Source organism: Nylanderia fulva, unplaced genomic scaffold (genome assembly GCF_048542155.1).
Source record: "Nylanderia fulva isolate GAGA-0341 unplaced genomic scaffold, ASM4854215v1 Scaffold31, whole genome shotgun sequence".
NCBI lineage: Eukaryota > Metazoa > Arthropoda > Insecta > Hymenoptera > Formicidae > Nylanderia > Nylanderia fulva.
Window position 1 is genome coordinate 605,256 of NW_028190379.1, and position 23,871 is coordinate 629,126.

Consider the following 23,871-nt stretch of genomic DNA (forward strand, 5'->3'; position numbering starts at 1 on the left):
TGAAACAATTAAATATCATAGTTAATTGTTTCACATTATATCATGTCACATTTTAAGATCAGAAATTAAGTTTCTATATAGAAAGTTGTGTTTTAGCACTTGATAAGGGCCGAAACCCATGGCCGAAACGTCGTGAATATTATATAAAGATTATTAAATAGCCAGAGTTGGTTGATTAAATTACTACCATTTTTAATTATCATCTGGTGACTTCAGAGATTTTTACATCAATTATTTAATAGTTATTCAATCAAATTGACGCAGCAATTTCATGGTATAGCAGAGTTCGTTATTACGTAGATGTAAGTATAAAAGCATCCGCAGATAAATTAACAGTTTAGTAAGAGAATTTGCTTCGATAACTATTATTCGTTATGAGTTAATAAGTACGTATTGATATTTTCTGTTATATTTATTTATATTCTATGTATTCTACGTGTTTTATGTTAACGTTTGTTGTCATTATTTTACGTGAATTTAATCGTAATTACATATATCGATTAGAAATAAAAACTACAATATTTATCGATGATTTAAAATTTTGCAATTTTACAAAATAACACCATTATTTGCGAGCAACGAAACATACAAAACAGTGTTAAATTAATATCAACTTAGTTTATGTTAAATTACATTTTTTATATTTAAACTGGCACAGATAAAAATAGAACTTGAATATATTCTTTAGCACATTTAAAATCTGTAAACAATAATTTGAATATATATGTATTAATTGTTACAAAAATATTAATAACTTTCAATATTACGATTAAATTTATTAAATTAAAACTATTTTAAAATAGTGCGTAGTATATATAATATTTCTTATAAGAATGTTATAACATAAATTTTAAAATACTGAGTTTCGTGCATATAAGATGAGCAACGCTAAATGATAACGGTTCGCCAGTAATATTGCATAAAAAAAAATAGGGATATCCGCAGTGTATATATATATATATACAGGGTGTTATAAAAGTACCGGAACAGCAGACTAACTCGAAAAATATGAGTCCTAGATAAAATGCTACGTACTAAGTATATATGATTTTTTCCTGGCTAAGGTCACAATCAGATAACCAAAAGAAAATCATAAAAACCCAATACTTAACATTTATTTTAGAAATCATATTTTTCGAGTTATTCTGCTGTTCCGGTACTTTTATAACATTCTGTATAAAGTTTATGTCGCATTTAAATTGAGTCTGTCATCGCGGCTAGTAAAAATCGTAGCCGTTTGCGTAATAACTTCTAATTTTAAACATCTTATTTGATGTTGAGAACTACTTAGTTGTTAAAAGTAAATTAAATAGTGAACTAATGTCAGGAAAACATGTAATTTTGTTTTAGAAGATATTAAATTTTTGAAAACTGAAACTTATATAATGTATATACATATCTAATTTTTATTCATAGATATTTATTGCTTTAGCTACTGATATAAATTATTTTTATTACACATAACAGTTTTAATAATATTGTTTCAAACTTTTGAGAAAAATTGTGTTTAACAAAATTTATATTTAATAAATTTTTTATTTATATTTCATAAATTCTTTAAAAAATTTTATTTAAAAATTTATTTACTCCACAAAACGATAAAATATAATCCATTTCTTTTCTATTTTTGTAGACAATAAGAATACATTTTTTTATAAACACAAGTTGTCAAAATGGCACTCATTACGGCTTATTGGAGCCTGGACGGCATAATAATTTTGACAACTCTCATCGTATCCGCCTACCTTTACATGACTCGCAAATTCAATTATTGGAAAAAACGAGGCGTTTCGGAAATAAGTCCGCCGACGCCGTTCTTAGGCAATTTTACTGAATGCACGTTGTTAAAGAAATCACCTGGCTATCTCATAAAGGATTTTTACAATCAGGCGAAGGGGCTACCATACATCGGCTTCTACGTTTTAGACAAACCCTTCTTCTTGATTCGCGATCGAGAAGTCGTCAAGAATGTTTTAGTAAAGGATTTCAATTATTTTGATGATCGATACACCTCGGCTGATCCGAATGATCGTTTGGGTTACACTAATCTCTTCTTCCTAAAAAATCCGGCTTGGAAGATATTAAGAACAAAGTTGACCCCAATCTTTACGTCCGGCAAGTTGAAGAAAATGTTTGAGTCGATGCTTGAATGCGCTAAGAATCTAGACACGCATCTAGAATCTTTGAAAGTAGACGGTATGTTCGAAAAATTTTTTTAAATATATATAATGTCGAGATACAAAGAATTTTACGATAAAAATTGCGATAAATAAATTTCAACTTTTCTATTCGTTAAAAAGTGAGAAAAGTCAAAGTAATATAATAAAATACAAAATATTTTATAATGCACATATTCGTATACTCTTTGATAATTAAATAAATGTTTACATATTTATAAGAAAAATGATAAGATAATCAAGATAACAGAAAGTAATATGATACAATATAAATTATACCTCTTATATAAAATATTTGTATTTCTTGATTATTTTTATAAATTTTTATATTTTAATATTTTTACACAAAAAATAATAAATATAATTATATATATGTATATGTATATAGACCGCAGGTACAATTAAATTGTATAAAATTGTTGTGAATTTTATTTATTATTTTTTGTGTAAAAATATTAAAATATAAAAACTTATAAAAATAGTCAAGAAATACAAATATTTTATATAAGAGGTATAATTTATATTGTATCATATTACTTTCTGTAATCTTGATTATTTTATCATTTTTTTTATAAATATGTAAACATTTATTTGATTATCAAAGAATATACGAATATGTGCATTATGAAATATTTTGTATTTTATTATATTACTTTGACTTTTCTCACTTTTTAACGAATAGAAAAGTTGAAATTTATTTATCGCAAATATGAGTTTTCCTTTTATTAAAAAAAAAAATATATATATATATATATATATATTTTTTTTTTTAATGAAAGAGAAACTCATATTTTTTTTTAATAGAGTATATTTTCAATTGTACTCTTAATAAAAATTTTGAATAAATTGTTTAAAATAAATTGGTTAAAATAAAAGTCAGAAAAATATACTCTTGTGTGTATAAGTAATATATGTCAATTCACAGAATATAATTGCAGATGTGAAAAAAGAGATAGAAGTGAAAGACTTAACCGCCAATTTCTCCACGGACATGATAGGATGCACCGCGTACGGACTCAATGTAAATTCGTTGAACAATCCGGACGCTGAGTTCCGGATAAATGGTAGAAAGATCTTCGAATACGGCTATATCCGTGGTTTCGAGCTGCTCGCGTTATTTTTCTTTCCTCATGTGGTTCGTTTGACCGGTATAAAAACGTTCGGCAAAGAATCTAGCATCTTCCTACGCAATGTCTTTTGGGAAGTCATCAATCAACTCATTGCATCTGGCGTGAAGAGAAACGATCTTATAGATGTTCTTATCGAACTGAGAAAAAATCACAGTCATGAGAATCTCGAAGGATTCAGTAAGTAAAATATTATATTATACTACTAAAAAAAAATAAGGAACACTTTTTCCATTCTAAAAATTATGCTAGTTTCAAATTGCTGTAACGCGGCGAAAAATATCATATATCTTCAAAATTACTTATTTTGGATGCTCTAAATCTTGATAAATAAATTTTCTCGAAAACTTTTACTCAAGTTTTATAAATTATATTTTACCTATAAAACGCTTGTTTTTAAATTTTCCTACAATTTTTTTTACCGAGTTTCACAATTTTATGTATAAAAAGACGATGATTCTTTATAAGAGCATACAAAATATCATTAATTATATTTAAGCAAGTAAAAAGGTCCAAAAGTTTAAAGAGTAGATTTAAATTTTAGAATTTGACGGTGACGATTTAGTAGCGCAAGCAGCCGCTTTTTTCACCGCCGGTTTTGAAACCTCTTCGACAACAATGGCTTTTACTTTATACGAACTTTCGGTACGGCCAGATATTCAAAACAGACTTAGGAAAGAAATCGTTGACGCGCTCAACAAAGCCAATGGTAACATCACATATGACATGGTACGTAAACGCTTATAATGATTATATCATATCATGATATAATATATTTTAGTATATTTTATATTTTATTTTATTTTACATTTTATTATATTTATATTTTATTATATTTTACATTTTGTTATATTCATATTTTGTATTTTATTATATTTTATTATATTTTCCGTAGGGGGGTTATAAAGGGGTATTGAAATTAAATCTCAAAATATGAGATTATTTCATATTTAAAATCTTGGCCGTGTCCAAGTAAAAATTTGGTGCCTTGTGCACCGGTATTTAATTCTAACGAAAAATTATTTAGTTTCGTTAGGATAACGCATTGTCATCCGCGATTTGGCTCTTGTTGCCCGTCTTATACGTTAAATTTATATTTATATTACAGAGCCTTATTAAAACTCTTATATTATTATATTTTAATATATTTATTATATTTTATATTATATTTTCTTAAATTATATATATATATATATATATAATATTTTTTATGTCAGGCGTTATCGCTACCATATCTGGACATGGTGGTGTCCGAAACATTGAGGTTGTATCCGCCGTTACCCTTCTTAGACCGAGTAACGACAAAGACTTATAAGATGCCGAATTCTGATCTGGTACTCGAAAAGGGTACGCCGGTTTATATATCAATGCTCGGCATGCACCATGATTTGCAATACTTTCCCAACCCGGAGAAGTTCGATCCGGAGCGGTTCAACGAAGAGAACAAACGTAATAGACCATCGTGCGCCTACTTCCCATTCGGGGAAGGTCCGCACGCATGCATAGGTAAGGCAATCGAATTAATTTTAAAATATAATCAATTAATTTTTTATTATCGGCATATTTTCAGATATATATATTTTTTTACTAAGAATTTTTGTTACCGCAATGTTTCCAATAGGTATACGTTTGGGGTTGTTGCAAACGAAACTTGGGGTTATAAAAATTTTGAGCAAATACGAAGTGACACCCTCGAAGAGGACTTTGATACCAATGGTAATTGATCCAAAAGCTACCGTAACGACACCATTAGGTGGCAAGCTATATCTAAACATCCAGAAAGTCAATAGCGCTAATTGAAATTTGTGAAACGAGTCATTACTTTCAAGCTACAATATGTAGACGATTCGACTGATACTCAGGATGCATTTTTTTATCATAAAAGGATGCGACTCGAGGAACGCGTTAAGTATAAAACACGAGATATCAGAATTATTTATTAGAGAATAGAGGAATGTATTTAAAATTATAAAAGCTGGAAGTATGTGTCGTATATTTTACACTAATTGTAAGATTCGCCTTTATTATCATGACGCATTAAAATTAATGTATTTTAATAACTACATATATAAATTTAAATATATCTTGTCTGTTGTTATTCATAAAACAGAAATGATTATTTTTTTATAAAAGGATTTTCTCAAATGCAATTTTATCAATGAAACATTCTTTCCTTTCTTCACCTCAAAGATCAATAAATGTATGCATACAATATGTATGTATGCATATAAGTTGCTATTATAAATATGTGTAATATACGAAAATAGGCGGAACAACTAAGAAATAATAATCATCTGTTGTCCATTTTTTATGCAAAAGTTATTTCGTTACAGTAAATTTTTTTGATATATCCATATGTGTACGTGTGGATAATAATTATATCTACAACATAACTGCGTCAATGTTTATCATATTTTATACTATACATACATTTTACAAAAATATTTTTTAATTATCATTTTTTAAATTTTATTTAAAGAAAAATACTTAATTATTTTTAAATTATACTTGATAAATAATTTTTTATTACATTATTATATGTATTTTGCGTACGAGATACAGATAAAAAATTGTAATTACAGAAAATTATGCAAGATAATTATGTCGAGGATTATCATAAATATTGCTTATTGAACTTCTGTGATATTTTGCATAATTTATTCATTATAAATATAACGTTATACATATACATATAACTATGAGAACTATTAGTTAATTGTTTCACATTATATCATGTCACATTTTAGGATCAGAAATTAAGTTTTTATATAGAAAGTTGTGTTTTAGCACTTGATAAAGGCCGAAACCCATGGCCGAAACGTCGTGAATATTAAATAAAGATTATTAAATAGCCAGAGTTGTTTGATTAAATTACTACCATTTTTAATTATCATCTGGTGACGTCAGAGATTTTTACATCAATTTTTTAATAATTATTCAAATAAATTCACGCAGCAATTTTATGGTATAGCAGAGTTCGTTATTACGTAAATGTAAGTATAAAAGCATCCGCACATAAATTAACAGTTTAGTAAGAGAGTTTGCTTCAATAACTATTATTCGTTGTGAGTTAATAAGTACGTATTGATATTTTCTGTTATAGACCATTTACTATCTTATAAAAGGACAAAATTATTTTTTTATAACCGTATATTCTATGTATTCTACGTGTTTTATGTTAATGTTTGTTGTCATTATTTTACGTGAATTTAATCGTAATTACATATATCAATTAGAAATGAAAACTACAATATTTATCGATGATTTAAAATTTTGCAATTTTACAAAATAACACCATTATTAGCGAGCAGCGAAACATACAAAACAGTGTTAAATTAATATCAACTTAGTTTATGTTAAATTACATTTTTTATATTTGAACTGGCACAGATAAAAATAAAACTTAAATATATTCTTTAGCACATTTAAAATCTGTAAACAATAATTTGAATATATATGTATATATATATGTATATATATGTATTAAGTAATATTTTTTTTTATATTTTATATATTATATAAAAAAAATCTTTTAAAATGAGAAAAAGAGAGAAGTATTTTTTAATTATATATTATCTTTTTTCCTCCATTTCTATATACATTAATAATAAACTATTTTTAAAAAATTTTATTTTAAAACAATATACTAATTAAATGCTCTTTAATTCAAATAAAGTATTACACATATAAAAAGCTAATAAGAGCAGAAGTAATATTATGGTTATAAAAACTAATTTGTTTTAAAAATAAAAATAATATTAAAATTTTTTATTTATTATCGATATATACAAAACAAGGATGATAACTATATATGTATATGTATATTCATATGCCAAATATTTTTTCATCTACATTTTACAAAATGATATTTTATGTATAAATTTATAAATAATTTATGTCTGAGACATTTTGCTCTAAAATCAAAACTAAAAGAGTTATGTGGAGTGCACGTTTAAAATGACACATCCTGTATATATATATATATATATATATATATATATATATATATATATTAAATTTTTAACTTCTTGAATTTGGTAATTTAAACAAAAATTAACGAGATATCAAATGTTTAATGTTTTCAATCTTTGAAATTCTGAAATAAAACTATAAGTTAAAATAAGTAAAAAATTATTATAAAAAATAAAAATAAAATAATATATAAAAAATGGGTTCCTCCAGCGAAGATTTGGAAACATTACAATAAGATGTTGAAAATTTATTAAGTGATAAAGATAAATCTAAAGTCGAATCAATTGACAATGAGTAAGTAAATTACGTATTTAAAGGTTAAAAAATATCATATAAAAATTATATATTTTTCTTAAATATAGTTAAAGCAACAAAAATTGTGTATAATTTTATTATTTATTTAGCTAGAATATTTATATAAATAATAGAATTTTATATAAAAAAAGAAATTAATTATCTTTCCTTTTTTTTGCACTTTTGATATAATAGTATATATTTAATTAAACTTTATTCTTCAACTGGCAATCGAATCATTTTTTTTTATAGAATATATTTAATTAAATATATATATTTAAAATAATCAAACGTAAAAAACTAAAAAAACATAAAAACAAATAAAGTAATAAATAATAAAATCTGATATTTATTTATCCACTTATTTATTTGGATGGTGTTTAAGCTAGGACCACCAAAAGTAGCCAGTTTTACAAAAATAAATAAATAATTGATAAAATAAATAATTGATGATTATAAGTAAAATATATAACTTTTCTATAGCGCTGAGTAATAAACATTTTAAAACAAATAAAGATTCACTATTTTTGAAAAAAGTTTATATTTAATTCATTTGCTTCATTTATAATAAACAATAAATATTTTAAAGTAAATAAAAATGCAATATATTTAAAAAGTAAAGTGATTGAAACTATGTTTAATTATTATATTATTATATTATTATATTATATAATTAAACAAATACTTTAGAAATAAATTTTTTTAAAGAGGTGCAATATAAAATATTAGATTATTTGATTAATTATTATATATAGAATATTAAATATTTGATTAATTAGAAACTAAAAATAAAACATTAATTAGATTGTATAAAATTGTCTATAAAATATTGATCATGCATTTGGATGCACGCATTAAATATTTTATTATGTATTTTTAATATCTTTTTTAAAAACATAAGTAATCCAAGTATGTCTACATTATATGCACAAATTTTTTCGATGGTTATATAGTAAAATATTTTTTGCATAACATATTTTAGTTTTTTTTAATGTGTACACAAAAAATGTAGTTAAACTCATAAAAATAACAATTTTTATTTGTATCTGAATTTCTGAGTAAAAACAATTTTGTAAAATTTTATATGACTTAAACGGAAGTCAAAATATATGCGAATTGGATCTTGTATAAAATTTCAACAAAATTCTTCACTGATTAATATTGAATTTTAGTCAGTGGAAATAAAACATCTTTTATTTTCAAAAATTTTCCAATCTATTATAAATTAAAATTTTAATATAGATAATAATCTCAGGACTTCCTCATCTCATTCTTGAAAAGAATTGCGTGCTAACATAAAAATGTGAGATATATTATTTTATTTGGATCAATAATTATTATCAAAATAACTTGAGAACATTATTATGTAAATGTAAATTAGAAATTTATGTATATGTGCATATATATATATTTATTTTGGTTTACAATGTGATTACTGAACACTTACCTAGTAAACTTAAATTTTAATTAAAAAATTTGTTTTTTTAAAAGATAATCCGATATATCTACTCGTAAAAGATATTAAAAACATAAAAAAATTAGACGGGCACATATTATTACAGGCACTGTTAAAAAGCGTATATTTGCCAATTAAGAGAAAAGTTGAAGAAGATTCAAAAAAAGTAAATTGATTATTTAAATATAAATATTTTTTTAAAGATATTAAAGATATTAATTATTAAATTTTAAAAAGTTAATAATTATTTATGCAATAATATAATAAAATAAATTAAGATTTAAAAAAATTATTTTTTATCAGTTTATCAATTAATTAATAAGAATAAAAAAACAAGTAAATTTTTTATTTTTTGGTTTCTTTTATTTTTTTTTTATTTCTTTATCTTTTGGTATATTTTTTAAGTGTATTTTATTTTTACCTAATAATATGTAATTAAATTTAATATTTAAATATAATATTATATTAATATAATTTTTATTACAGAATACCGCTAAAAAAGACTTACAATTTAAAATAATGAGTTCTCGTTCAAGTACAAAATTCTTTATTCTTCCTTGTCTGAAGTAATCTCAATTTACCGTGCCCGGATGATGATGGATGTATCATGCGACTTGTTAGCTTAATTATCACATGAAAAATGAATAAATTTAATTAAATAAGAATTATTATATTATATAATATTATAATATAATATAATATTATACAATATAATATATAATAATATTATATAATGTAATATATTAATATAATTAAATATAAATATATAATATTCTTTACGTTCCATTAATATTTTATTTAATTAATATTACTTACATTATATTTTATTTAATTAATTGAAAAAATATAAAATTATATTATGTTCAAAATTTAGAATTTTTTCTTAATAAAATTTAAATTAGAAAAATAATTAATTATCTTTCCTTTTTTTCACACACTTTTGATATTATAGAATATATTTAATTATTTTATAATCAGTTTAAAAATTACAAATTAAATTACAAATTAAATTACTATAATCATTTTAACACATAAATTATTTTTATCATATATATATATTAAAAAACAATAAAGCTAGACATATATTTCTTTATATACATAATTTTTAACGTATCTATTATCTCGTTGATTCCCAATGTAAACTTTTAATGCTTGCCAAGAACGAACTCGTGAAAAGGCAACATAAAGTTGTCCATGATTAAATACATATTTACGAAGATCTAATCCGATTTTTTCAAATGTCTGTCCTTGTGATTTATTAATTGTCATAGCAAAAGCTAATTTTATCGGAAATTGTCTTCTAGAAAAAGTAAAAGGATATACATTTTCACAATATAATATTATACGATTTAAAAAAATAATATCTCCTGCTTTGTCACCTGTTAAAATCTTACATTTTAATAAATGGTCTGCAAGCTCTATAACCATTAATCTAGTGCCATTACAAAGACCTTCATTGATACTAAGATTTCTAATCAACATAATGATACAATTTGGTTTCAAACGTAATTCATGAGGAGGAAGAGATGGTGGAGATAAACTATTTAAATATTCTGGTAACAAAGCTTCACCAATGTCACCATTGTCACCATTTACAGTACAGTCTATACTTGTATAAATTCGTTCACCAGTTACACCTAATAGTTCTACAACTCTTTTATTAATTTCGTCTACATCAACATTTCTTGCAGAAAGTATCGCACATTTAGTAATTTTAACAAATTCTTGTTTTCGTATTAAATCACCATATATATCTTCCACAATATCAACATTTGTAGATACTATACAACATTTAGGAATTTCTATATTATCATTTAAATCATTTAATAATCCATCTCCCATATCTAATAGAAATTTAGCAAAATCAATTTCCTCTGGAAGAACTCGCATATTTTGTATTAAAGAGAATTTTTTAAAATATTTCCAAGTATAACTAAATTTAATAGAAAGATTTACAATTTCACTTCGAGTAGCATGTTGTTTACAGGCAAAAGTTGTCTGAAATCACCACCTAATAAAACAATTTTTCCGCCAAAAGGAAAGTCATTATTTATAATATCACGCAATGTTCGATCCATAATTTCTAAAGCATATCGTGGTGCCATTGGTGCTTCATCCCAAATAAAAATATCAGTTTCTTTTAAATATTGAGCTGCTTTTGATTGGATTTTAATGGAAGATGATGAATCAACAAATAATGGAACGAGCAATCCAAATATCTTATGAACTGTCCTTCCATTAGGAAGTAAAGTCGCTGCAATACCAGTAAAAGCCATTGTACACACGCGTTTATTTTTAATTCTAGCTAAATGATAGATAGTTGTACATACAAATGTTTTACCTGATCCTCCAGGACCATCAATATAAAAACAGTTATTATTATTATTATTATTGTTAAATCTATTTAATATAATATCGATTATCTCTTTTTGTTTATCATTTAATTGTTTGTATTGGTTATTACCTACTTCCATGATTTTTTCAAATGTCATATAATCCTCTTCTTCTTCATATTCATTTAATTGTTCCATTTGTGGAAAATCAGCAAGACTTTTACCTTCAGTCTGAAGCATTGATTTGAATATATGTTTTATTTTGTCCTTGTAATATACCAAAATGTCGAACGTAATCTTCAGACATTGCTACTTTAAAATTTTCCCATAATTCTTCAGGATGTAATGGCTGACAATGTAATAATATACGTACAAATAATCTACGAAGTTGTCGTGGCATCATCCATTCAACAGCTTCATTCATAGCTCGTATCCATTCATCATCATCTTCGATCAAACCTAAAACCAAACATGCTGCTGAAAATGATTGACACAATTCTCCATTTACAGTTTTTAAGTCGTTAAAACTTGTAACTCCCTTTACTGTGAGTAATAATAATCGTAAATGAAATAATTCTGTTTGTGTTGGACTAACGGAATACATTCGTCCTACACAATTATAATGACTTTTACGTTTAGCCCAACGCGATACATTTATGCCATTAATTTTCTCCTTTTTAAATGTATAATGTTGTGGAATTTCTATATATAGATATTGTCTTGCTTCCTCATCGCGTATGTTCAATGAGAAATAATCTATCAACATAGTAACCTGATTTAAAGCAGAAATCATAACGTCATCAATATTTTCATTTTCAATTATAATATTTTGTTCATTAGGAAGATGGACTGGCAATCGCATTATAGCGTGACTTTTATCTTGTAACTTCTTACCAAGAATACGCCAACTGGCTTCCACAGGTCCAACATAACGAGCTTCGATATAATTATGTATTTTATCATGATCAATAATTACATTTTCTATTATTGGTTCAATAGTTACGGCAGCAACATCATGTCCTTTATATATATATTTATACAGATATTTAACTGATTTTATACTTGAAACTACTTCAACGTTAATATGACTATTAAATATAATCGATAAAGTAGGACAATATGGAACAACATAACGATTATCGACTATATATCCGCCAGGACGTTCGAAATTTTTACCATTATCTCGGCGACGATAATAAGGATAAGCATTTTCATCCATTCTAGTTTCTTCAAGAAAAGGTTTTGGATAATGTTTCGAACAACATCCATCTACCAAACACCAATCACCACAAGGTCCATGAATCATATGTCTCATAACTATATCATGTAAAATACGATTCTCGCATGGATTAGGAATTTCAGCAGAAATATATTTATCAACAATTTGTGGAGTTGTTATTTTAAAATTGTATTTTAAAGTAATTAACATATGAATATGTGGTAAACCACGTTTTTGGAATTCAATAACATACACAAACGCTGCTACTTCACCAAAAAATTTTTGTTTAACGATTAAATCAATTAAATAGTCCTTTTTTATATTGAATACACGAGCACAAATATCAGGTCTATCAGAAGCTTGTTGACCAGGTAAAAGGTTTTCCTCGATTTCTCGCCATTTTGGATTACAAGTCATGGTAATGAAAAGGTCTGGTTTACCAAATTTACTAACTATTGCCATTGCATCTTGATAATTTTGTAACATATTACGCGGCGATCCAATAAATGTTGAAGGAAGAATAATCATTTTTCCAATACGACCATTCAAGTTATTCGCCGTAGTTTGTAAGTAGTCTTTTAAACCTTGATATGTTTCACTGCGTAATTCTTTTTGATGATTTTTACAATAATCAATTCTATCTTTTTCCATTTTAACATAACTATCTACAAGCCACTGCTGAAATAAGCGACGTCCTAGTAAAAAAACGTTAAATTCATCACGAATAGCCATACGATATTTAATATATTGTCCTCTAGTTATTCGTCTATCACTATTTAATTTTTTTAAATCACGATGCCATCCTTGAGTACCATATGGATAAAACAATGGATATACCCATGGTTCAACATTTGGATCCATAATACTAACTTTTTGTAAAGTTTTAGTATTTCTATTACGTATTGTAACGTACGATTCTGGAATTTCCCCATCAGCAGTTATACAAAAAATAGCAGCAACTTCATTAGTTCTTTGAGCATTATATCGACGTCGATCCATACCTGGTCTTAAAATAAATGATAATTGTAATTCCGGTAACAATTTACCAGATTCCATTTCTAAACGTCGTTGATTTTCTAATTCCTCACCCATCATTTGATAAGACTGAGAAAATACATTAATTTCTCGCATTATATATTCAAGATTTTGTAAAATTTTAAAATCTAAATATGAATTTTTATTAAGACGATGCTCTATTGCTTCATTTGCATCCACAATAAAAAGTTGACCATAAGTAGGACTTTCATTTTGTGCAGCGTATAATGTTGTATTAACTTGATAATATATCTGTCCCTGTATCTTGAAACAATATGGACCAGGTCGTCTATTTTGAAAATTCTTTAAATTAGCGTTAAATGATGCAAACGAAAATGAACTATTATAACTACGAATATGTTGAAAAAAATCATTAGATTTTACATGAGTCCCATCAAATAAATCACGAATTAATTGTGGAAATTCAGGTAATGGTTGTAAATATACTGCACCATGATTACAACAGTCATGAAAGGAGCTTCCTCTATTAGATATTTTTTCAGACGCAAAATGTTTTGCATTGCAATGAATACAAGATACATCCATAGAACCAATATAATATTCAACAATATTATTAATTAATATTATATCATCATTATTTAAACGAGGTTGATTTTTTTGCCGTGATCGATAATAAGATTGACGTTCTGCAAAAGATTGTTGACACACTGATTTAAGATTTTTAAAACTTTGTTCTTCATCTAAATCTATTATTATATGATTATCACGTGATGTACCAGCAACACAAATATTACGATTAACTGATTTTGTTACATTATTTAATGCTTTTATAATTTGATTACGACGATATTGATTTTCTGCTTTTTTTTTTAGAACGTTGTCGTTAATATTAATTTATAAATTGATCGTAAACTTATTAAAATTTAATTATTTTATAAAGTTTAAAAATATAAATATATATATATACCGAACACACAGATTAATATATTATATGCTAATTGAAATAAGAAAATACATTTACTTGAATATTTAATAATAATTAAAGAGAAATTAATAATAAAATTTATAAGTTAGGTATTTAAAAAAGTTTAATTTTTGAAATTTTTAATGCAAAAATAAACAAAAATTTATTAAATATATTAAATATATTAAAATAATATTATAGATTGATTATTAAAATTTGAATAAGCTATTAAAATTCAATCTTTTAAATTATTAAATATTAATTTGTGAACTTTAAAGTTTTTATACAAAAATTAAAATCAATATTATAATCAAGATTATCATTATCATCATTATTGTCATCATTATTATCATCATAATCATAATCATCATCATCATTATCATTATAATTATTATTATCATTGTCATCATTGTTATCATCATCATCATCATCATTATCATCATTGTCATCATTGTCATCATTATTTATTTATAAATAATTATAAATACAAATTTATATTAATGTACAGTATAAATATATTATATTATAATATAATTATATATTAATAGGCGATATTAATTAATAAATATTAATTAGTTTATATGTTTTAAGTTAAATTAAATTAAAATAAATTAATCAAATTAAATTAAATTAAATTAAAAATAATTAATCAAATTAAATTAAATTAAATTAAATTAATTAATAAATAAATTAAATTAAATTAAATTATTAATAAATAAATTAAATTAAATTAAGTCAAGTTAAATAATATTAAATAACATGTTAAATAATTAATTAAATAACATATATTAAACTATTAAGTAACTATTAAATAACAGTAAATCATGAAATAATTTATACTAAAAATATATATATAGGTATAATATTATTAATAATATTTATTAATTATAATTATAATATTTTTTTATTTTTCTTTCAGTTCCTTTTTATTTATATATTCTTTGTTTTTTTTCTTTTTCTCTATTTTTCTTTCCTTCTCTTTCTTATATTTTTCTTATATTTCGTTCGTTTTAACTGTAAATAAAAACGTTTACATATTATACATATTAATTTTATATATACAGGTTATTATTTTAGATCTATTATTTTTAAAAATGCAATTGCTTATCTTAAAAATAAAACATTTTAAGAAAAAATATTTTGTATAAGTTTTATCTTTGAGGGGGACGTAAGACAATGTGATTAATTCATTTAAAGATTATATAAAAATTACTTTCAATTTTTTAAATGAAACATTATTTTTCATTAAATTATAGTTTACCTAGAAAGTTTTCATATACACTAATCTTCTTTTTCCTTTCTCTCTTTCTTTTAATTATTCTCCGTCACTTTTTTTCTTTCTCTGTTATATATATAATTTATAAACTATAAATTAACATATATATATATGTATATATATGTATATATATGTATATGGGGCATTCCATACCACACAAATAGACCACTTTTTTCCATAAACATTTTTTATTTGCTTTATTTTTTAAATATTTTTGCACTTATTAAAAGTAGTTTCCAAAATTAGTTTCCATGATTTTTTTTTTAGATTTTTCTTTCTATTCATACTTGAGTTATGTATTTCAAAACAATTTTATTATTTTTTTTCCCTTAATGAGATCCTTTCGATTTTTTTTTTAAATTGATAACATTTGAGACTTAAATACAAAATTTTTAAGTCATAAGTAAAAAGGGAATTAAAATAACTTTGATTTTTTAACACCATTTTTTGCAATTTTTTTCCTAAAATCACATTCTTTAATTTTTTACATTACTAAAATAAAAAAGAAAGAGTTTACAAAAATAATAATTACTTATTTTAAAGTATTAATAATCGAGAAAAAATTCTAATATTATTTAAAACTATTTTTTTGCTATTTTGCTAAAAAATAATGTTTGTTAATTTCTTAGACGACTGGTATCGAAAAAAAAACTTTGCAAATAAAAGACATTAATTAAATAAAACATAAATTTAAAGTGTAAGACAGGCAATAAGAGTCAAATCGCGGATGACAGTACGTTATCCCAACGAAACTAAATTTTTTCGTTAGAATTAAATACTTGTGCACAAAGCACCAAATTTTACTTGGTCACGGCCAAGATTTAAAATTGGAATAATCTCTACAAGAGATTTAATTCAATACATCCTCTGTTCTCCCCTAAGGAAATAAACGCACTATCATCCGCGATTTGGCTCTTATTTTATTAAAAATTATAACATAACATTTATTTTTTAATAATTTAAATAATTTATTAAAATAATTTATTTTTTAATTATTTTCTTTTTCTTTGTTATAATTTTTAATAAAATGTATTATATTTAATTAAAGTCTTTTATTTGCAAAGTTTTTCTTTCGATACGAGTCGTCTAATAAATTAACAAACATTATTTCGAGCAAAATAGCAAAAAAATAGTTATAAATAATATTAAAATTATTTTTCGACTACTAACATTTTAAACTAAATAATTATTATTTTTGTAAACTTTTTCTGTTTTATTGGAGTAATATAAAAAATTAAGGAATGTAATTGTCGAAAAAAAAATTTCAAAAAATGGTGTTAAAAAGTTGAAATTATTTGAATCCCCTCTTTGTTTATGGCTCAAAAATTTTGTATTTAAGTCGCAAATGTTATCAATTTTTTAGAAAATAATCGAAGGAGTCTCATTGAGGGAAAAAAATAAATTTAATTAAAATTGATATGATCGTTACGGTGGTATGAAATTGCAAAATACTACTATTCAAGAATGTCTAAATATTTTCAAATCATGGAAACAACTTTCAATAAATGCAAAAACATAAAAAAAATAAAGCAAATAAAAAAATGATTGATTTATGTGTGATATGCCCTATATAAATATATGTATATATATATATATATATATATATATATATATATATGTATATATTTATATTTATATATATATACACTTATTAAATTTATAAAAAATAAATTTATTTACCTAATATTGTATATTTCCTTCTTCCTTCCTTCTATTTTTCTCTTTCTTTATTTTTTCCGAATTCTCTTTTCTCTTCTTTCTCTTTCTTTTCCTTTTCTATGATCCTCCTTTTTCCTTTCTCTATTTCTCTCGATTAATCTCCGTCACTTTCTTTCTTTAATAGGTTACTATATTATAAATAGGTTACTATATTATATTATTTATATTCAAAAGTTTGCACACAGAATATTTTCAAATCATGGAAACTACTACTTTCAATAAATGCAAAAACATAAAAAAAATAAAGCAAATAAAAAAGTGATTGATTTATGGGTGATATGCCCTATATAAATATATGTATATATATATATATATATATATATATATATATGTATATATTTATATTTATATTTATACACTTATTAAATTTATAAAAAATAAATTTATTTACCTAATATTGTATATTTCCTTCTTCCTTCCTTCTGTTTTTATCTTTCTTTATTTTTTACGAATCCTCTTTTCTCTTCTTTCTCTTTCTTTTTCTTTTCTATGGTCCTCCTTTTTCCTTTCTCTATTTCTCTCGATTAATCTCCGTCACTTTCTTTCTTTCTATTATCATAATTTAAATAGGTTACCATATTATAAATAGGTTACTATATTATATTTATATTATATTATATTATATTTAATTATACTTGCATTGCTACAATTACCTTACCTTTGTAATAGAAAATTGTTCAGCGCGCGCTTGTGTTATTTAATTTCTTTCATATTAATTATCAGTATGACAGTTTATCAGTATGACAGTTTGACAGTCATATCGTATAACCAACATACGAGGATACGAGTGAATCAAGTCATAGCGCACGAAATGCTCAAAAACCAACAACCAATCGGCATCACGATAAAAAGGCAACAATACATTCGAGATATTGCGAGAATACATAACATGCACTTTTTAGAAAGGGATATTAAATTTTTGAAAACTGAAACTTATATAATGTATATACATATCTAATTTTTATTCATAGATATTTATTGCTTTAGCTACTGATATAAATTATTTTTATTACACATAATAGTTTTAATAATATTGTTTCAAACTTTTGAGAAAAATTGTATTTAACAAAATTTATATTTAATAAATTTTTTATTTATATTTCATAATTTCTTTAAAAAATTTTATTTAAAAATTTATTTACTCTACAAAACGATAAAATATAATCCATTCTTTTTCTATTTTGTAGACAATAAGAATACATTTTTTTTACAAACACAAGCTGTCAAAATGGCACTCATTACGGCTTATTGGAGCCTGGACGGCATAATAATTTTGACAACTCTCATCGTATCCGCCTACCTTTACATGACTCGCAAATTCAATTATTGGAAAAAACGAGGCGTTTCGGAAATAAATCCGCCGACGCCGTTCTTAGGCAATTTTACTGAATGCGCGTTGTTAAAGAAATCACCTGGCTATCTCATGAAGGATTTTTACAATCAGGCGAAGGGGCTACCATACATCGGCTTCTACATTTTAGACAAACCCTTTTTCTTGATTCGCGATCGAGAAATCGTCAAGAATGTATTAGTAAAGGATTTCAATTATTTTGCCGATCGATACAGCTCGGCTGATCCAAATGATCGTTTGGGTTACGCTAATCTCTTCTTCCTAAAAAATCCGGCTTGGAAGATATTAAGAACAAAGTTGACCCCAATCTTTACGTCCGGCAAGTTGAAGAAAATGTTCGAGTCGATGCTTGAATGCGCTAAGAATCTAGACACGCATCTAGAATCTTTGAAAGTGGACGGTATGTTCGAAAAAATTTTTCAAATATCATATAATGTCGAGATACAAAGAATTTTACGATAAAAATTGCGATAAATAAATTTCGACTTCTCTATTCGTTAAAAAATGAAAAATTCTAAGTAATATAATAAAATACAAAATATTTTATAATGCACGAAATATTCGTATATTCTTCGATAATCAAATAAATGTTTACATATTTATAAGAAAAATGATAAGATAATCAAAATAACAGAAAGTAATACTACGTATAATATATATCATACCTCTTATATAAAATATTCGTATTTCTTGATTATTTTTATAAATTTTTATATTTTAATATTTGTACACAAAAAATAATCAATAAAATTCACAACAATTTTATCCAATTAAATTGCACCTGCGGTCTATATACATATATGTATATATATTTTTTAAATGAAAGCAAATTTCATATTTTTTTCAATAGAGTATATTTTCAATTTTACTCTTAATAAAAATGTTGAATAAATTTTTTGAAATAAAAGTTGGAAAAATATACTTTCGTGTATAAATAATATACATTAATTCACTGAATGTGATTGCAGATGTGAAAAAAGAGATAGACGTGAAAGATTTAACCGCCAAATTCGCCACGGACATGATAGGATGCACCGCGTACGGACTCAATGTAAATTCGTTGAACAATCCGGGCGCCGAGTTCCGGATGAATGGTAGAAAGATCTTCGAATACGGGCACATCCGCGGTTTCGTGCTGCTCGCGTTATTTTTCTTTCCGCATGTGATTCGTTTGACCGGTATAAAAATGTTCGGCAAAGAATCTAGCATCTTCCTACGCAATGTCTTTTGGGAAGTCATCAATCAACGCATTGCATCTGGCGTGAAGAGAAACGATCTTATAGATGTTCTTATCGAACTGAGAAAAAATCACAGTCATGAGAATCTCGAAGGATTTAGTAAGTAAAATATTATATTATACTACTGAAAAAAAATAGGAAACACTTTTTCCATTCTAAAAATTATGTTAGTTTCAAATTGCTGTAACGCGGCGAAAAATATCATATATCTTCAAAATTACTTATTTTGGATGCTCTAAATCTTGATAAATAAATTTTCTCGAAAACTTTTACTCAAGTTTTATAAATTATATTTTACCTATAAAACGCTTGTTTTTAAATTTTCCTACAATTTTTTTTTTACCGAGTTTCACAATTTTATGTATAAAAAGATGATGATTCTTTATAAGAGCATACGAAATATCATTAATTATATTTAAGCAAGTAAAAAGGTCCAAAAGTTTAAAGAGTAGATTTAAATTTTAGAATTTGACGGTGACGATTTTGTAGCGCAAGCAGCCGCTTTTTTCACCGCCGGCTTTGAAAGCTCTTCGACAACAATTGCTTTCACTTTATACGAACTTTCGGTACGGCCAGATATTCAAAACAGACTTAGGAAAGAAATCGTTGACGCGCTCAACAAAGCCAATGGTAACATCACATTTGACATGGTACGTAAACGCTTATAATGATTATATCATATCATGATATAATATTGTATATTTTAGTATATTTTATATTTTATTATATTTTACATTTTATTATATTTATATTTTATTATATTTTATATTTTGTTATATTCATATTTTGTATTTTATTATATTTTATTATATTTTATTATATTTATTATATTTTATATTTTATTATATTTTATATTATATTTTTTAAATTATATATATATATATATATATATATATATATATATAATAATTTTTATGTCAGGCGTTATCGCTACCATATCTGGACATGGTGGTGTCTGAAACATTGAGGCTGTATCCGCCGTTACCCTTCTTAGACCGAGTAACAACAAAAACTTATAAGATGCCGAATTCCGATCTGGTACTCGAAAAGGGTACGCCGGTTTATATATCAATGCTCGGCATGCACCATGATTTGCAATACTTTCCCAACCCGGAGAAGTTCGATCCGGAGCGGTTCAACGAAGAGAACAAACGTAATATACCATCGTGCGCCTACTTCCCATTCGGCGAAGGTCCGCACGCATGCATAGGTAAGGCAATCGAATTAATTTTAAAATATAATCAATTAATTTTTCATTATCGGCATATTTTCAGATATATATATTTTTTTACTAAAAATTTTTGTTATTGCAATGTTTCCAATAGGTATACGTTTGGGGTTGTTGCAAACGAAATTTGGGGTTATAAAAATTTTGAGCAAATACGAAGTGACACCCTCGAAGAGGACTTTGATACCAATGGTAATTGATCCAAAAGCTACCGTAACGACACCATTAGGTGGCAAGCTATATCTAAACATCCAGAAAGTCAATAGCGCTAATTGAAATTTGAGAAACGAGTCATTACTTTCAAGCTACAATGAGTAGACGATTCGACTGATACTCAGGATGCATTTTTTTATCATAAAAAGATGCGACTCGAGGAACGCGTTAAGTATAAAACACGAGATATCAGAATTATTTATTAGAGAATAGAGGAATGTATTTAAAATTATAAAAGCTGGAAGTGTGTGTCGTATATTTTACACTAATTGTAAGATTCGCCTTTATTATCATGACGCATTAAAATTAATGTATTTTAATAACTACATATATAAATTTAAATATATCTTGTCTGTTGTTATTCATAAAACAGAAATGATTATTTTTTTATAAAAGGATTTTCTCAAATGCAATTTTATCAATGAAACATTCTTTCCTTTCTTCACCTCAAAGATCAATAAATGTATGCATACAATATGTATGTATGCATATATGTTGCTATTATAAATATGTGTAATATACGAAAATAGGCGGAACAACTAAGAAATAATAATCATCTGTTGTCCATTTTTTATGCAAAAGTTATTTCGTTACAGTAAATTTTTTTGATATATCCATATGTGTACGTGTGGATAATAATTATATCTACAACATAACTGCGTCAATGTTTATCATATTTTATACTATACATACATTTTACAAAAATATTTTTTAATTATCATTTTTTAAATTTTATTTAAAGAAAAATACTTAATTATTTTTAAATTGTACTTGATAAATAATTTTTTATTACATTGTTATATGTACTTTGCGTACGAGATACAATTAAAAATTTGTAATTACGGAAAATTATGCAAAATAATTATATGTGTAAATAAAAAATTGAACTCACAATCGATAAAACAAACAAGTATGTATACTTACTATCAAGTACGTATATATACTTATTATCAGTACATGCTGAAAACAAATAATTAATCGGTCAATTAATAAATGATTTGTCATTGTTGATATATAATATCATAGTCACTTTAATAACTTACATAACAATTTGCTAATCGAATTTCTGTTCCATATACACTATATTTTCGAGGTACACTATCTTTACACTAATTTTTTACTTTGTAATAGTATTCGGGAAATTTACCAATTAATGTGCATTTGTATGCATTTTTTATATAATAATCTTATTAAATCGGTTACTGAAATTTTCTTAAAACGAGACTCTTTGATTACAAAAACTAGGATAAAATTTATAAAAAGGCGTTTTGCGTGTCCCTCTTTTATATATTCGTATATGTTTTCTATTTTTGAATTAATTAACAAATATAATATAAAAAGACTACGCAAAATGTCTTGTATAAATCTCAATTAAAATATATAAGATAATCTTTTCTGTAAACATTATCTTGAAAAACAAACTTTATATATTTGAACATATCTTTGAAACGGCGAGAGATATAAAACGATTTTACAAAAATTATATGTGACAATGCATTTTGCGAAAATTTCATATTTTTCAAAATATCCGTATTTTTATTATCACTCTGAGAATTATTAAATTTTTATAGAAACAAAAATTAAAATGTTTTAAATTTACATAGTTATATTTAATAAGATTGTTTTTCAAAAAGAAGTTGTTCTTACTTTACGATTTAAAAAATTATTTATGATTATATACTTATAAAAATGATTCATGATTTAATTTTTGTAGAATATTTGTTAGAATATTCTTTATTATTGTACTCAAGTTTTTATACAATTATTTTTCTGTCTATCTTCGTTTATCAGTGTCTAAATATATTTAATGTTTGTTATATTTGAGCGATTTCAAATAGCCTCTCTCGAATTCCGTCCTCTCTCCCGTCCGAACTCCCCCCTCTACCCCCTGACGATCTGAGCGAGTCGATTATCGCCGTCGCGGAAATTTTCGGGATACTTTGCTGATTGTAAAGGTCATTTATCGATTTGGAAATTTCAGAGTGGCGCGAATCTCGCGCCTGGCGCCCAACCAAACATATTTTTTTTTGTGTTTACGAGAATTTCCCGCTTTCCGCGCCGAAGGTGTGCCGTCGGTCACTTACATCGGCCCGATTTCCCGGATCCTTTTCGATCCGACGGACAATATAAAATCCACGGTTACAACACATACATGTATACATACATAATAATATATTGCTTGTCGACGTTTATAAAAAGGCTCACTCGTTCGCTCTCTTTCTATTTATTTCTTTTTTCTTCTATTTCTTTTTTTTTTGTCTATCTAATCGTTATATACATTTATGTGCATAATAAATAGGTATGTAAT

At 24.9% G+C, this 23,871-nt stretch overlaps 2 protein-coding genes across 3 annotated transcripts; both read left to right on the plus strand.

Moving 5' to 3' along the window:
* The first annotated feature begins 1,643 nt into the window (after positions 1 to 1,643).
* On the plus strand, positions 1,644 to 5,615 carry LOC114935945 (cytochrome P450 6k1-like). Its single transcript, XM_029308906.2, has 5 exons — positions 1,644 to 2,196; positions 3,116 to 3,484; positions 3,849 to 4,033; positions 4,522 to 4,810; positions 4,926 to 5,615. Exons 1-5 carry the CDS (start codon positions 1,674 to 1,676, stop codon positions 5,102 to 5,104), a joined length of 1,545 nt encoding a protein of 514 aa, XP_029164739.2. The 5' UTR covers positions 1,644 to 1,673; the 3' UTR covers positions 5,105 to 5,615.
* Positions 5,616 to 6,323: 708 nt separating this feature from the next.
* LOC114935947 (cytochrome P450 6k1-like) lies at positions 6,324 to 22,137 on the plus strand. Of its 2 annotated transcripts, none has more exons than XM_029308908.2 (6): positions 6,324 to 6,381; positions 18,721 to 19,284; positions 19,853 to 20,221; positions 20,588 to 20,772; positions 21,044 to 21,332; positions 21,448 to 22,137. In XM_029308908.2, the coding sequence occupies exons 2-6, from the start codon at positions 18,762 to 18,764 to the stop codon at positions 21,624 to 21,626; spliced, it is 1,545 nt and encodes a 514-aa protein (XP_029164741.2). In that variant the 5' UTR covers positions 6,324 to 6,381; positions 18,721 to 18,761; the 3' UTR covers positions 21,627 to 22,137. The 2 variants fall into 2 exon arrangements, with proteins under 2 accessions (XP_029164741.2, XP_029164740.2); XM_029308907.2 differs by having other exon boundaries at positions 6,350 to 6,369.
* The last annotated feature ends 1,734 nt before the right edge of the window (positions 22,138 to 23,871 follow it).

Excerpts from the sequence above, each read along its gene's own strand:
- LOC114935947 (XM_029308908.2), top strand. The coding sequence starts at position 18,762 with ATGGCACTCATTACGGCTTATTGGAGCCTGGACGGCATAATAATTTTG. Across the intron at positions 19,285-19,852 it reads AGAATCTTTGAAAGTGGACG|ATGTGAAAAAAGAGATAGAC; the intron begins GTATGTTCGAAA and ends ATGTGATTGCAG. Across the intron at positions 21,333-21,447 it reads AGGTCCGCACGCATGCATAG|GTATACGTTTGGGGTTGTTG; the intron begins GTAAGGCAATCG and ends TGTTTCCAATAG.
- LOC114935945 (XM_029308906.2), top strand. The coding sequence starts at position 1,674 with ATGGCACTCATTACGGCTTATTGGAGCCTGGACGGCATAATAATTTTG. Across the intron at positions 3,485-3,848 it reads TGAGAATCTCGAAGGATTCA|AATTTGACGGTGACGATTTA; the intron begins GTAAGTAAAATA and ends TTTAAATTTTAG. Across the intron at positions 4,034-4,521 it reads GTAACATCACATATGACATG|GCGTTATCGCTACCATATCT; the intron begins GTACGTAAACGC and ends TTTTTATGTCAG.